This window comes from Etheostoma spectabile, chromosome 6, assembly GCF_008692095.1.
Source record: "Etheostoma spectabile isolate EspeVRDwgs_2016 chromosome 6, UIUC_Espe_1.0, whole genome shotgun sequence".
Taxonomy (NCBI): domain Eukaryota; kingdom Metazoa; phylum Chordata; class Actinopteri; order Perciformes; family Percidae; genus Etheostoma; species Etheostoma spectabile.
In genome coordinates, this window is record NC_045738.1 from 9,148,025 (window position 1) to 9,163,206 (window position 15,182).

The 15,182-nt window shown below is 41.1% G+C and overlaps 3 protein-coding genes across 7 annotated transcripts in view; 2 read left to right on the forward strand and 1 right to left on the reverse strand.

Moving 5' to 3' along the window:
* Positions 1–7,701, forward strand: part of adam22 (ADAM metallopeptidase domain 22) — a 58,492-nt gene extending 50,791 nt beyond the window's left edge. For 2 of the 5 annotated variants that reach the window (XM_032519480.1, XM_032519482.1), the window contains exons 28-32: positions 29–129; positions 447–513; positions 1,909–1,995; positions 4,218–4,341; positions 4,848–7,701. In XM_032519480.1, coding sequence (XP_032375371.1) covers positions 29–129; positions 447–513; positions 1,909–1,995; positions 4,218–4,341; positions 4,848–4,868 — 400 coding nt within the window. In that variant the 3' untranslated portion in view covers positions 4,869–7,701. Of the gene's footprint in view, positions 1–28; positions 130–446; positions 518–1,908; positions 1,996–4,217; positions 4,342–4,847 lie in introns of those variants that run through there. The other 3 variants (XM_032519481.1, XM_032519483.1, XM_032519484.1) reach the window with 2 other exon arrangements.
* Positions 1–15,182, forward strand: part of osgin2 (oxidative stress induced growth inhibitor family member 2) — a 22,818-nt gene continuing 7,636 nt past the window's right edge. Inside the window, exons 1-2 of the mRNA XM_032519490.1 lie at positions 1–14; positions 12,426–12,430. The gene's annotated coding sequence lies outside the window, so the exon portion shown is untranslated. The remainder of the gene's footprint in view (positions 15–12,425; positions 12,431–15,182) is intronic.
* Positions 7,769–13,766, reverse strand: gtpbp10 (GTP-binding protein 10 (putative)). The gene is made up of 11 exons (XM_032519496.1): positions 13,530–13,766; positions 12,255–12,486; positions 11,492–11,685; positions 11,130–11,221; positions 10,475–10,619; positions 10,311–10,384; positions 10,160–10,212; positions 9,818–9,925; positions 9,623–9,700; positions 9,321–9,444; positions 7,769–8,972 (listed from the first exon to the last, which is right to left on the reverse strand). Exons 2-11 carry the CDS (start codon positions 12,285–12,287, stop codon positions 8,758–8,760), a joined length of 1,116 nt encoding a protein of 371 aa, XP_032375387.1. The 5' UTR covers positions 12,288–12,486; positions 13,530–13,766; the 3' UTR covers positions 7,769–8,757.

Genomic DNA, 15,182 nt, shown 5'->3' on the forward strand with positions numbered 1-15,182 from the left:
GTGTGTTTGTGTGTGTGTGTGTGTGTAGATCTAATGGCCTATCCCACTCATGGAGTGAGAGAATCCCAGATGCCAAACACATCTCTGACATCTGTGAAAACGGGCGACCGAGGAGCAACTCATGGCAAGGTGAAATCAAAATCCCCACTCATACTTACAGTAAGAGAAAACCCTGCTTCTGTTGCACTGAAATCTAAAACCAAAACTAATGCGGGAAAAAAGCAGGACACCTGTGGTGAAAAAAGGAAAGAAAAAAACCTCATGTCTTTAGCATTATTGCATAGTTGTCTAAACTTCTGTAGCTAAAACACAAAGTTGCCAGAGCCAAAATAAGTGAATTTGTTTTGGGGATACACATCACAGTCATACTCCTAAATGTTCTCTCTTGCATTAAACATCACCCCTAGTAAATATTTTGCATGTGTTTATTTTTTGTTTCTTTGCAGGGAATCTGAGCGGTAATCGTAAGAAACTGAAAGGAAAGAAGTTCCGTGCTCGCTCCAACTCCACAGAGTAAGTTCTCTTCGGGCAAGCTGGTCATGTCCTGAAGTCAATGAACACTGAACATGGGATGTGCAGATAAGGAAAAGCTTAAGTGGAAAATAGACTTAACAGGTTCTTTAAAAAGGATAAACTGGTGATATGCTTTACATTTTTTTTATGTCAACACATGCCATGAAAAGACCAAAACAGAAACTGTTTTAGTCAGGTCTCAACTACCGCAACTATCTTGTCCCACTGGTTCCTACTGAAGATGTAAATCATCAATCAAAAAAAAGAATAAATACAAAAATGATAATAATAATTTCAAAACACCTGGGCACTGAAGGTTTTAGCAGAGGTTCCTCCAACAGAAGCATAAACTGTATTTGTTGGGAACTATTTTCACCCGTGGATTAATACACGTTTGGGTGCGCTCAAGAGCATTGACAGGAATAAACTACGGTTCACCCAGTGAACGGTGTGGCTCATTTATGTTTTTAATAGTGTTTGAACAACAATGAAGGTCTATGGCACAGAGGAATAACGGACATCAAACTGTAGGTAGATAGATAGATAGATTGATTGATTGTTTATTTCATTTCTTTCATTAGATTTATCTGTTAAACGTGTAGCGTATAGCTATGAAAAACACAACACTGTCCCAGAGATAGAGAGAGGTACAGTTTGAGGAGTATGTTACACTGAGCCTCACAACTAGTCAAATCGCAAGCCAGTAAGATCATGTTGTCTCTTGCAGTGTGAAAGCCCGGTCTGGCTTGTGAGGCTGTATTACATCTCAAAATAACCTTTTCTTACCTCATACCTACATACAAGTAAAGCATTTGCACATATGCCTGTTGACGGGGGCGATTCTAGGATCAGACCTTTAGGGGGGCTCTGCCCCTGATGAGAATGTGACATGGATACAGTGCCTTGTAAAAGTGTTCTTAAATCGCCCATGCCTGTTGACTGTGAATGAACAGTGTGCATCGGCTGCCTCCGAGCCTGGCCTGTTGGTGTGTTTCTTTGTTTGTGGGTTTGAAGGTCTTGGCTTACAATTGTCCGCAGTGCACCTGTTCTCATTGCAAGCATGAGACTGACTGCCAACTGCTTGGAATGATGTGACATGTAACCAATATGCAACTGAGCCTGTAACACACGACAGTTGTTTGTGATTTCCATGGTGCTGTTTTCATCTGAAACCACACACAGGTCTGTCCGCCATCTTCTCACCATTTTCTTAATTGCATCTTGGTGTTTGTTTAGGATATCTTTGCTCTGCTCTGCTTTCCTAAAATATTTCCTCTTCCTCTCTCCCCCCCTACACTCGCTTATTTCTGGAGATTGTCCTTTTCAATTTCTATTCCTTTTCTCTCTTCTCCCCCTCCCTTTGTTGTGTCCATCACCCCCTTCCCCCTCCCACAGGTATTTAACCCCTCGCTTCAAAGAGTTTTATGATGTAACTAAATGGGTAGAAGATGTGAATAGAAACACTCAAGGACCTTACCTTAGGTATTATCTCAGACCATGTCCCGTACCCCACACGCTTGTCTAAAAACCCCCTCACTTTTGGTTTGATTTGTGGCTTGGTCAATGAAAGTTAGCTTCAATCTGAATATTTAAAAGTAAAATCTCAGAGAAAGTGTTGTCGACAGCTAGCATGTTGCGACTTGGGGTTCCTAAAAGGGGTTGCTTTACATTATGTTTCCAATTTTTCATCATTCTTCCTTTTAGTTTGAGAAAGACATTCGTTTTTTTTGATCAGCTGCACTCAACTTTACAGACTTATTTTCAGCAAATGATTCTGCAAAAACAACAGTCTCTCACTGCCTGTGATAGTGTGACAATTCTAACATTCCTTATTCCTCCTTATTCCCTTCTTTGCTTCTTCCCCTCAGTCTCTTGTTGCCTCTGCATGTTGCGTGTTGTTCTGTCAGTAAGTGTCTGTGTGTCAGCCTCACCTCGCTCTCAGTGACCTCACGTGCCTTTGCGTCAGTGTGATATCACTGCCAAGCCTCTGCGCTGACATCATCACTGTGCTGTAGGCCTCCACTGTGATGATGTTCAAGGTCTATAGATAATCACAAGCCACAAGGTTTCCTTGAGAACAGCAAGGAAAGCTCATGGGCTGTGTTCAGTATCCGTACCATGTCATGGACTGTTTTTGTTTTTTACTACTGCAAGTTAAATGTCAATAAGTAGTGTAGTCTATAGACCTTCACATGTTCAGGAGCACACTCCTGACCTTCTCCCGTTAATACATCTAGTGAAGGACAGAAACAGTCCAAAGGAGTAGAGAAATGTAGAGGGTTACATCGGGGAGCCCTGGTCTCAGAAGTAAAACTAAAGACATGTTTTTCTCACAGACAATTTTACATAATTGACTTTTTATTTCCAGCATTTAATCGGCACAAAATGCTTCTTATTTATTTGTCAGCTGCTTAGAAAGATCTATAATTAATCCCAAAAAAATCACAGGTACAGTTAGCATACAAAGACGAGCTAATTTGCTAATTAATTCTTTGGTCATAAACCAAAGCATTGGACAAATTGTAATTTTGACCGGAAGAGTTAAGGGTTTCATTTACAAGTCATCCAGAGGTGAATGTGTGTACCACATGTCTCAGCAATCCATCCAATAATCATCTCATTTAAACCACAAATGTAAACGTAATGCAAAAAAGTCAGGGGCACATTAAAGTCAGTAGGATTCATTCTCTGAGGACCATGAATGTCTGTATAACATTTGATCTTAATTCATCCAATACATTGAGATATCTCTGCCTGGACAAAAGTGGTGAACTGCCATCCATAGAACCACACTGCTGACTAAAAAAACAAACCTTTATTTATTAGAAAAGGATAGCCAAAACATTTCAGTAAATCCCTTTATTATTTGTGGCAATTTATTTTAGTAATATTGATAAATAAATTGTCAATATGGGAATCTATTGTGAAAAAAAAGAGGATTTCTGGAACCAGCGGTCCACCCGCCCCCTCCTCTACTTACTTATCTGACTTATCCAGGTATTGCGATCACCACCCAGCAGCCATGTAAACAAGCTCCTGTTGATGGGGCAGGCTTTCTGTGGCTCTTTCATTGTACGGGACCTCTCCCTCTGATTCTCTGGGTGTTGTTCTCACCCAGCATCGGTCTGGTCTGTGGTCCCAGTTACCTCATCATACTCACTGCTCCCAGCATTCCTCATTTAAACACACACACACACACACACACACACACACACACACACACACACACACACACACACACACACACACACACAGCTAGCAGCTTGTATTTTTAACAGAGACCAAAGGTGAATTTCTGCTAATTCTGGCCTGTTTGTGTGTCAGTGCTGTCCCCATAATGAAGAAAAAGTAATGCTGTGGCAAGGTGAAGCATGTGAGTTGCAGTAAACTATGACTAAGCCCACACCGCTGCTGGGATTTGTGTATAGAGGTTGCCCCTAAAAGCTGAGCCATAGACACACATACATGATCTGTCTGTCTCTGTGCTTTTTGGTGAACAGCATTTGGAGCTTTTAAGATCAACCTCTTTCAGTAGGAAGGTGAAAAATTGGAGCATCAGGAGGATGTTGCCCAAAGTCACAGATCTAACATTAGCTCCTGAATCTAGCCTCATTTATCATCTGTGTCTTTGACCAACTTATTCCTAAACCAACCAGAATATAAGAGGGCAATATATTAATAATGTCACTTCTTTTTTTCCTCAGGACGCTATCACCTGCCAAGTCTCCCACTTCCTCTACAGGATCTATTGCATCCAGCAGGAGATACCCGTACCCTATGCCCCCTCTCCCCGATGACCAGAGGAAAGCCAACAGGCAGAGCGCCAGGGCAAGTACCAGGAGCACATTACATCATTCAAATCCAGATTATAACACTGATTTTGCTAAATAGATTTTTAATACAATGGAGATTCAAAATAGGGCAGGTCATTATAGATTATTACATGTTAATGTAAAAAGTAGTTAGAAAATCTAATCTTTTGCCCCAGACTGAGCTATAAAATCTGAACCAGGACTCCTCACAAAACTTTTCAGTATTTCAGTAGTTGGATAAGTCAATAGTTCAATATGTGATGACAAGTCTCCATAATGTAGTGTGTTCATGGCTTTACAAAGAAAAAAAAAACTATGAACACTGAAAGTTACTGAAACACCGCTAATGAGGATCATGATTTAAAGGCTGGTGTATTTTTGTTATATCATAAAAAGACCAAATAAAATAATAAGCCTTATATTTTAAGTACGAATGTTAAAATAAAAATGTCTTTTCTTTCATTTTCTCTTCCCCCAACCCTTTCTCTTTTCTGTGCATTTCCCTTCCTCTCATCTCCTCAGCTGTGGGAGACTTCAATATAACAGCCTTCTTACCCACTCTGCAAAAGACCTTGAGGAACTACACTTGTCTCTCCTTTTCTATGAATGAAAAACACAAAAATGTAACAAAAATGACTCTAAGCGATTTGAGAGAAAGAAAGAGAGAGCCCACCACTGGAGTGGAATTAGGCAAAGGTGTGTGTGAGTGTGTACAAGCATCTCTGAGGCTGTCTTGCCAGACAGCGGCATTCAGTGGGTATCTACAAGGTGTTGTTGAGTGCCGGCAGAGAAACCAGCTCCACATCCACTTCAGACCAGCTGGAGCTCAGACTGAGCTGTTCCTGTCCGCTCAGGCCACATCTATGGAACTGGAAACCCCGTCCACTCCGACCCCCCATACCTGTCCTTAAACCCCCCCCCCCCATCCCTGCCGTTTTGAGCTCCTATCTAAAAGGGTTAGTGGAGCCAGGAGCTGGTCATCGTATCAAACTGCATCTCTGGATTTGTTGAGACATTTTGACGCACGTGAATCACTGTAGAAACTCCAACACTGTATGCATGAGACAACCCTGTTTATCAGCGACCTCCTCCTACTGAAAAGACAAGAAAAACAGTGGTCTGATCTGAGAGGAAAGCATGCGAGGCGGCAGTGATTTTTTACCTTCTGTATACCCTTTCCCTCCACTATAGGTAACCCATATTGTATTACCAGTTATATAACCGATGACATGGACCCAACCTGACCCCGCCCTGCTCTCCCTCCCCCCGGATTGTCTGAGCGTGTGTAAATATGTACAGTGAAAAAACCCACAAAGTATGTTTTGCTTTTATGTTGAAAAAGGAAAGATCGAGACGTCTCTTCCTGCTGTATTGTGTTGTAGACACAAAAGCGGATCTCTGTAGAGACCCCAAACGTGTTCTTCTGACTGTGATTCCATTTTTTCCTCCCTCTGGCTTTTTTCCTGTGTGACTTTCTCTATCCACAGCAGAATGTAAATGTGTTTTTATTTTATCTTAGCACTGGTTTTCATCCATCTCTGGGAATACACAGACATCCAGTAATGACTGACAGCATGGTTAAGATGTTGATTGTGCCCAATTAAGATTGTTGAGTATTATTTAGGAAACTTTACATAGTTTTATGTACCATTCCTGAGTGAAATGAATGGGATGTGTTGGTGTGTGTGTTGGGTGTAGTTATAGACGTACCACTTTTCACTCATGGTGGTTTTGGAAATTTCCCATTGATAATGATGAGATGTATTTAGTTCTCCCTGATTCTATATTTAGATGTTTGAGACCAGTGTGCTCCTATTTTCACAGTGGGCAGCACATAAAGTTGCTCAGATGAATGTGAGAATAGTAATAGCGTGAGTGCGGTTGGTGACCGGCTCAGGTGAGGAATCTGGAAACTGTAATTGAAACGTGCATTTTGGATTTAGCAGTGACGATTGAGATATTTAGCCTTGTAAATGATCAACTATGCTGTACAGTGCTTGCTGTTTGAGCTTGTGAAGACCAACAGCATGACAGTTATATAATCAAATTATTTCTCTGGTAGGCTATTTGTGAGGCCATAACAGGAAAAATGAATGTCACTGAAAGACTTTTCCCCCTCATCGCCTATTTGCTGTTGTCTAAAAGTTTGTGTACGACAAGCTACACTGTCAGCAAAGGTGGGACCGGGAGGAAGTTGCAGGGTTAAAAATGATTGAGAACAGTTTTTGTGCTGATGTCATGCCAGTATAGCAGTTTAAGATGGATTGTTTTGGAAACTAGTCCCAGATCACTCCACAAGAGGAAGTTCTGTGTATAGTTACAACTCATTGTTCTACCTTGTGTAGAAATTGTTGTCTTAAGGCATTCTGTTTGTCATTTTACTGTTGTTCAGTTTTGTTCCAGTGGGCACTCGTTCATTTTTAATTTATGTACGCATTAGGACTGTATAGGTAATGCGATCGTCACAATAATAGACTAATATTGCTACTAGCATCTTTTTTTATTAAGTACCTTTGTAATGTTCACTTTTTTCTCTGCGTTCTGTACAGCAACGATTCAAAAGGTAATTAAGTGCATTATTGTAATTATGTGTGTTGATGAGTTTGAATGAAAACAGTTTTTTGAAACACATTCGTCCTGGGGCCAATAGAAGTGGCCGTTCCTCTGGCATGTGGTAATCTGTAACATATAAAGGATTGGACACACATACTGTAATGTTGTAAATGTGACCTGTATGGGCTCATGATTTGCCTTCTGCCAGAGCTTTCTTATTTGCTATGGTCTTCTTAAAGTAGTGGTCAGTGTCTAGTGGCTCTTTTACCTTCCTGGGCTACCCGAGGCTGTGGAGAGCATTATCTCAGCGCTCTTGAGTAATATTTTTAACATCATATTAGTGTGCTACAGCAAGACATTTGTCCTGGTGTCATGGACATTGCACTGTACTACACTCTGAGGACTCTCCACTAAGGATGGGACCACGCAGGCTGCAGTGATTTGGGTCAATCCAAACATATCTATTGTATCTGCCTGCGCACACAGCTGGACTGACAGATTCTGACAAGACAATTTTGGTAAAACGTCCCCACAAATGGGCTGTCTGTCTCTGACTGGCCAGAGACTTGAATGTATTTGTGTACCACCCAGTCTCAACCATGTGGTCCCATCCTGCCAGACACATCAGCTGCAGGACCCTTTATAACCCCCACATGTACTAGTTCAAATCTAAATACTGCAGTTGCTGTCTTTTTTTATTTTTATATTTAATTTTGCCTGTATGCTGTACAGACTGAAAATGCAAAAATCAATCCCCATATTTTTTCCTCTTAATCATTCAGTATTGTAATATATTTAATATAAAATAAAACTTTCATCAACATCTGTCTATGCTGACATTTCTTAGAACTTCAGATTTTATTTGTAGATGAAAAGAAACACTACAGGTGTACTGGAAAACTGACTTTATTATTCTTTTGTATAACAATATAGTAAATTGGCAACACACTTGGGACGCACTGATCCAATACTGATCTTATTTAGTGGATAGTATTATAAAAGTAAGTGTTTCCACTACCGGTAACATTTATTTAGTCATGGCAGACTGCCACAGTAATTCCTGGACACGTTATCTTAAATAAAAAATTAATTCAAAGCTTTTAAACTTGGGACAAAGAGAGCACTAGTATCGGATCATACTCTCTATGTATGTATAACACACCAATAAAAAAATAAATACAATCTTCAGGTCTTATCTTCAGGTGAAACAGGATATAACTGGTGAGTACACCTGGTGTACCTTTCCTCTTCTTTCAAAAGGTGCAGAAGGACACTGTGTTATTCAATAGCCCAATCCCAAAGTGAGCCCTGAGGACTTAAGACTCACAGACTTAATTGATCTTAGGTGCTAATAAGTGAGTGAGTGTGTAAGGCCACATGGGCTCAGAGAAGGTATAAATGAGATTGGGACAGCACTTCACAAGATCACGTTACCTTGGTGATGTTTAATACATTTAAATGTTTAAGATATTTGTTGCTTGTTTTACAAGCTGGACAAACAGGTCACTTCTGTTCCGTGTGTCGTGCTGTTTACCTTTGTAACTTCCGGATTTCCCTATGGTCTGCGCGGTACTGTGAGTAATTCCCTTTTGGTGACCGGACTTTGGGATTGGGCCAATGTATCTGGCACTACAGCTGTTACTGCTTTTGCTTGACCAACATTTTGTTGGTAAGTTACCAATTATGTTACAGTGAACTTGTGGAATCTCAAAATCATCTTCCATCACTTCCATGGACATCTCTGCATTGAAGCTGTAGTTTCTGTTGTCACGTTTCTCAGTGCCATTAGAGTTCAACTAGTTTTACACTTTTTTGATAACAACTCATCCGACATCGTACACTACAGCTCCTGCTGAAACGTGTGATATGTTGTCCGTGTTCATGACAATTGCTTGTGTGAGTGGAACCTCAGTGTCTGCAGTCTGTCTTGATGGATGGCTTCGTATGCCTTTGCTGCGTCTTCATCAAGTGATTCCCGGATGCAACTTTTCAAAGTGTCGACACCAAACCCAGTGGAGGCAGAGACGGGAACCACGTGTCTGAATGTCATGTAGTTTTTTGGTATCATGTCATCAGGCAACAGATCAGAGAACTCTGCAGGAAGGTAAGACAGCAGAATAGAATGATGATACAGGCAATACAAAGGGTTGTGATTCTTGTTTTTTGTTCTAATCAGCCAATATGAATGTTTTAATGCTGTACCTTTTTGTTTTTTTTGTATATCTGTTGACACTTTAATTATTGCAGTTGATCCCAATGTTAGCTCTTTCCCTGTTTTCCTCTAAACTGCTCCAAGACATACATCCTCTGACTCCACCTTTGTATCACTCAAGTACATCAAACTGGTATGCAGCTACAAAACCATCCTTGAAATGAAAAAAAAAACTGAACATCAGCTAGTAAAGAAAATTATAAAGTTAATGAATAAACATTAAAATTCACCATCTGGGTTTTGGAGTTGGTCCTTCAGCTCTGCTAATTTGTCCTCAGCATCAGGGAGGTCCATTTTGTTCACCACCAACAAGGCCGGCTTTGATACAAGCTCCTCTTTGTACAACTCCAACTCCTTGAATGCCATGGTGAGAGGAGGAGAGGATGAAGAAGAAAATACATACATGGTGTGCGTGTGTGGGGTGGATAGATCCGGCGTCAAGTGAAAGAACAATGGTAAGAAAAATAGTTACAATTAGAACTTTATTGCAAAAATCCTATAAATTCTGAGCCTTTCAAATCCTCATTCTCACCTTGGTAAGAAGCTGAACAGCTTCAAAGGCCGACCTGAACGGTGTTTTACTTGCCAGTTGGAAACCGCAAACATCTACCTGCAGCCACACAAAGCAGAACCACATCAAACACCATTTTCATCAGCAGGTAATTCTGACCACATTCAAACATACTGTATGTAGGTGTCCGCTTATGTACTTTCTGTCACTACGCACCACAAACAGAATCTGCTTGGTCCTCTCCACGTGTTTTAGGAACTTGTGGCCCATGCCTTTGTTTATGTGAGCTCCCTCGATCAGGCCTGGGAGATCAGCAACAGAAATCTACCAAAAATAATAAGAGCACCACTCAATGAGAGAAACCCACAAAAAATAAACCAATGTTTAATTAAATTTTATTTATAGCATCAATTCATAACAAGAGTTATCTCAAGACCCTTTACAGATAGAGTACCGGAAGGTCTAGACCAAACTCTATAATTGACAAGGACCCAACAATTTTAGTAATTCAACCAACGGACAGTTAAAGGGACAATGCACCAATATGCCTTACCATACCTGTTTGTAATCTTTATACATCAGTTTGCCGATCTCTGGCTTCAAAGTTGTGACTGTGAAACAACAAACAAGTTGGCATGTTGACCTGAAGAATTATTTAACTTGACAGTACGGTACATGTTTGTACATATGTGTAGTAATATGTACTCACAAGCGTAGTTGGCAATCTGAGGTGTGGCATTAGACATGGCAGCCAGGAGAGAGGACTTTCCTGCATTTGGGAACCTGATGGTGAATTACCACCAAGAAAAACAGATAATCAAGTGAATCTCAGTTGAAATTAACCGATATGTTCATGTTTCTCTCTGATCTTACCCAACAAGGCCTAGGTCAGCGATGAGTTTGAGGTCCAGCCTTAGGTTTTTGGTCTGGCCCTTACTGGGTTCAAAGGCAGAGTGGTAGGAGCCTCCATGTCCTCCTTTCACCACCATCAGACGATCACCCTCAGTATTCAGGTCACCTTGAATAGATGGGAGGGTTGAAAAATTTAAGATTTTACTGCAAAATCAATAGACTACTCCCATTTGACTTCCGATACGCTAGGTTTTATGCCATATGATGTAATATGGACTGTTCTTGTATAGCGACTTCTTAATGACTACTCAAAGCTTTTACATAGGACAGGAACCATTCACACACATTCATACACTGTGGCCAAGGCTGCTGTACAACGTGCCGCCTGCTCATCAGATAAACATTCACACACACACACACATTTACACTTGGAAGGCGCAGCATCGGTGGCAACTCGGGGTTCAGTGTCTTGCCCTTCAACATGGGACTGCGGGCCCAGGGATCGAACAACCGCTCTACCACTGAGCAACAGCCACCCCTATGATGTACTTAACCACATGAATCAAATAACCTCAAAACAAAATAAGGGCTTTATTCTAAAACGGTATCACTGACTATGCTGCACATGCATTTATATAAAATAGGGGAGGTATTATACCAAAGAAGTATGACATACCAAGTATTTTGCCATCATCAGTGGTGACTGTGATACCAACAGGTGCCAAGATCTCCTTGTCCTTCCCTCTCTCTCCCTTCAGTGCTCGGACACTGTAGATAAATTAGAATCTGTTATACAACATGTTGGAGGATCTCTGACGAAAATAAATCATCAGCTGATGTCAATGATTGGTGAATAATAGCAAATAAATATTCTGACTTGGCACTTTAAATGCAACTTAAGGTTGTATATCTATCTCTCTCTCTCTCTATCTATCTATCTATCTATCTATCTATCTATCTATCTATATATATATATATATAGATATAGATATAGATATATAGATATAGATATAGATATATATATATATAGCAACAAACCTGCTGTTGGCTCCTGCTCCACCTACAAAACGTTTCTGGGGGTATTTGTCCTTGATCCTCTTTAAGGTCATATTCTTTGTAGCTACCACCCAAACATCTCCCCCGTTTCCTCCCTGTCCCCCAAGACGGGGTAGACCCATACCGCCGCTACCTCCACGGACAAATAGGCGGAGGTTATCCACAAAGTTTCCATACTGCAAGAGGCGGAAAATAGACATTACAGAGATGAGAATAAAAATGTATTGATGGTTACGTTTGGTTTGAACACAAATGCTAATGTTGGCATACTGCTATTTCAAAGATATAGATGCTTGTTAAACTCTCAAGCCAACATGAGCGAGGAGTCCTAAAAATGTTACTGATTTATAAAATCACAACAGTTACTGAGCTTGCATGCTAACGGATCCATTTGAAAGCTCAAGGATAAGCTACATTGGGACTGTTTGTCAAACATTACGCGTTAAATCACTAGCTACTTGACAAAATGTCAATGACAATGAAGTCTATTTCCATGGCCAACAAATAGTTTCCATGCTTAAAAAATATATAATTGTTGTCAAAGCATTTTACGCATTTAGTATCACATAAAGCTGTGAAAACACGTTAGTCAATGATGATGTTTTGACAGCAGTTAGCAAGAGCCTGCCACACAGCTAGCTACCTAAAAGTTAGCTTGCCAGCCTAAGTCACCATTACATTTGTTAGTAAAGACACACTGTGGGATTTTTCCATTAGATTCAAATTATGTCTGTACTGTACTTACTTTCCGGAAGCATATTCTACTGAACTGGACCATCTTCAGTGGCGTCTATTGCCACGGTTTGGTGTTGTAGACTGAGCTAGCGGGTAATCGGCATGTTGTATGAAGGACCGGAAGCGTTGGGTTCCTTCCAGCTTATTGGATCATAAGGGCAAAGAGGCGGGACTCTGCAAGGGTGAGTGACAGCTGCTGAGACCCCGGTCCTTTTCTATTTATAAACGTGAGGTTATAGCCCCTGTAAATACAGAAATAGTTTATGAATACTTATGTTGAATCCCACGATCAACTACACTTTACTTTTACCTAATATTCTAAATATATGGCAAATTGTGCATATAGGAGCAGCTGCTCCATCAGAATGATTGAGCTACCCAAATAAAATTGCTGAGGTGTGAAATATCAAAATGGACTAAAGGTAGGTCGTTTTGTCAGGTGGAAAATGTATGCCTATCAAAATGACTTGGTGCCAGTCCCGTCGCCAGACCTCAGTCTTAAGGGGGCATATGAAATGCATGGGTGGGCACAATTATTATTAGCCTACAGTACGTATAATTATAAAAATCGTATTATCTGTTTGCGCAGCACGTAATCTTCAAGTTAATGTTTAACTGTCAAACATAACCAACAATATGACTAGGTAGCCTATAGCCTACACCACACATAGAAGCAATGTTATGAATATCCATAAAACACTTGTCTATACAACATTAGATGAAACAGAAGCATCTCTCAAACATGTTAAAGCAGTCAACAGATGGATATGCATTGCCATGAGACACACACACACACGCACTCGCACTCACATACACACGCACAGACACTTTGAACCGACAGGTGTCATGCCAATGTATTTATCCCCATCAGGATTTTTTGTGTCCCCTGGCCGCGGGAGCGCGCGTGCACACAGCGGAGTTTAACTCCTGCCCTTCGTTTACAATTTGCTAAATGGAAGAGTTATCAATGACATCAGATCGGGTTGTGATGGATCTGCACTACGATAAGTCTATGACGTGGAAATGATGCTAATTAATTTAACTGCACTACAGAATGGCGACAACGATGAGACCTGATAAGGATTACTCCTTTCCATTTAATGACATGGAAGGTGACGACTTTGGTGAACTTGGAATCACCTGACTGTGTAAGTAGTATCTCACATACACATGAAAACTATGAAAACCTGAATCTAGAAACTTTTGACCCCAATGAACATAAACTGTATGAAATGGAGAACAAAATTGATCCTGATAAATATTTCTACAACAACATCCACCGCACCTGTCAGGCTCCACGGAGTTAATAGCATCAGGCTCAGACTGTCGTCCAGGGTCTCCTTCTCCAGCTACAACATTCAGGAGGCATCGGTGTCGTATCCAATTTGTTAGAGGACAATGTTTGTGGGCTTTTAAACTACTTACGGATATCCATGATGACGAACTGAAGCGAGTTAGCCGGCGAAAACTCATCCAGCTTTCAAAAATGCGCGGTAACTGTTGAGCGACTACGCTGACGTAGGCTACGTCACGTACGTAACCTAACCTTTCTTTTTAGTAAGAACGTGATAGGCTGTTGCAGTGTAGATTCCCATCAATCAAACAAAATCAAAACAGTGTTTCTTTATATTTTTAACGTTTTAATGATAAAGAATGCAACATTAATGCAACACAAAGTTATCAACTACGATAATATAAAATTAAAGTAATTTCTTTTAAGAGATCTGTGCCTCAAGTGGGTGGGCACAAGCACTTTTGGGGGCGGGCCTGGCCCCCTATGACCTGCCCATAGCGACGGGTGTGCTTGGTGCTATCTTTCCTGCAAACAGTCTTAATGTACTCATTAGAATATATAGAGGCCTTTATAATGTTACACTGTATACTTAATGGTCCACAATGGGGAAAATTGTTTTTGGCTTCACCGTACTGAAAACTGAAAACAACACAAAACAAATTAATGAAGACAAGCATTGGGACATAGCATTAACAAACCATCCATCCATCCATCTTCATCCGCTTATCCGGTATCGGGTCGCGGGGGCAGCAGCTCCAGTAGGGGACCCCAAACTTCCCTTTCCCGAGCCACATCAACTAGCTCCGACTGGGGGATCCCGAGGCGTTCCCAGGCCAGGTTGGAGATATAATCTCTCCACCTAGTCCTGGGTCTTCCCCGAGGCCTCCTCCCAGTTGCATTAACAAACAATACTTTTAAAGGACATAAATAGGCTACAGTTTAAAAAACAGAGAGCGATTGGATCTTGAGCATTTGCCTACCTTTAAAGGTCCCATGAAAATTTCACTTTAAGAGGTTTTTAGCATTAATATGCCGAGGCCTGGGGATCCTGCTCTGCCTTTGAGAAAATGAAAGCTCTAACGGGCCGATCTGGAATCGTGCTCCTTATAAGGTCATAAGGGGCAAGGTTACCTTCCCTTTCTCTGCTTTGCCCTACCAGACAATTTGGCCCACCCATGAGAGAGAGAGACATTTCCCCCCCCCCCTTCTCCTCCTCAAAAGCTACAGAGTCAGAAATGGCACATACTAAGGAAAGCTCATTGTGGGACTGGCTCTAGTGGTTGTAATTCTGCACCAAGGCTGAATTTTGGGAAAGAGACTTCAGATACAGTATTATGGGACCACATATATTTAAAAGCATCCAAAGACTGGGACCCCTGCCTCAAAATTACTTGATTTCATTCAGGTTACCAGATGGAATTCAGGCTACCTTTAAAGGGACAATACAACATGTAGCCTACTAGATTTGGGCAATGCATTTCTTAAAAATAAAACTCTCCACCTAAACCCCACTCAGTTAACAGCAGAGTGTCGGCGGCGCTGTGAGGATACTGAAAGATGCTCTGATCTTCCGGTTCTCTTCTTTTTCCGTGAACACGCGCACGACTGCCGGTGCAGAGTGAGATGCGCATGTGACGACACAAC

What these genes read in the sequence shown, in the direction of transcription:
- gtpbp10 (XM_032519496.1), bottom strand. Translation starts at nt 12,287, where the DNA reads ATGGTCCAGTTCAGTAGAATATGCTTCCGGAAA. An exon ending in CCAAGCAGATTCTGTTTGTG is followed by an intron (nt 9,701 to 9,817) that starts GTGCGTAGTGAC and finishes GTGTGGCTGCAG; the next exon opens with GTAGATGTTTGCGGTTTCCA. An exon ending in CTGTTCAGCTTCTTACCAAG is followed by an intron (nt 9,445 to 9,622) that starts GTGAGAATGAGG and finishes ATGGCATTCAAG; the next exon opens with GAGTTGGAGTTGTACAAAGA.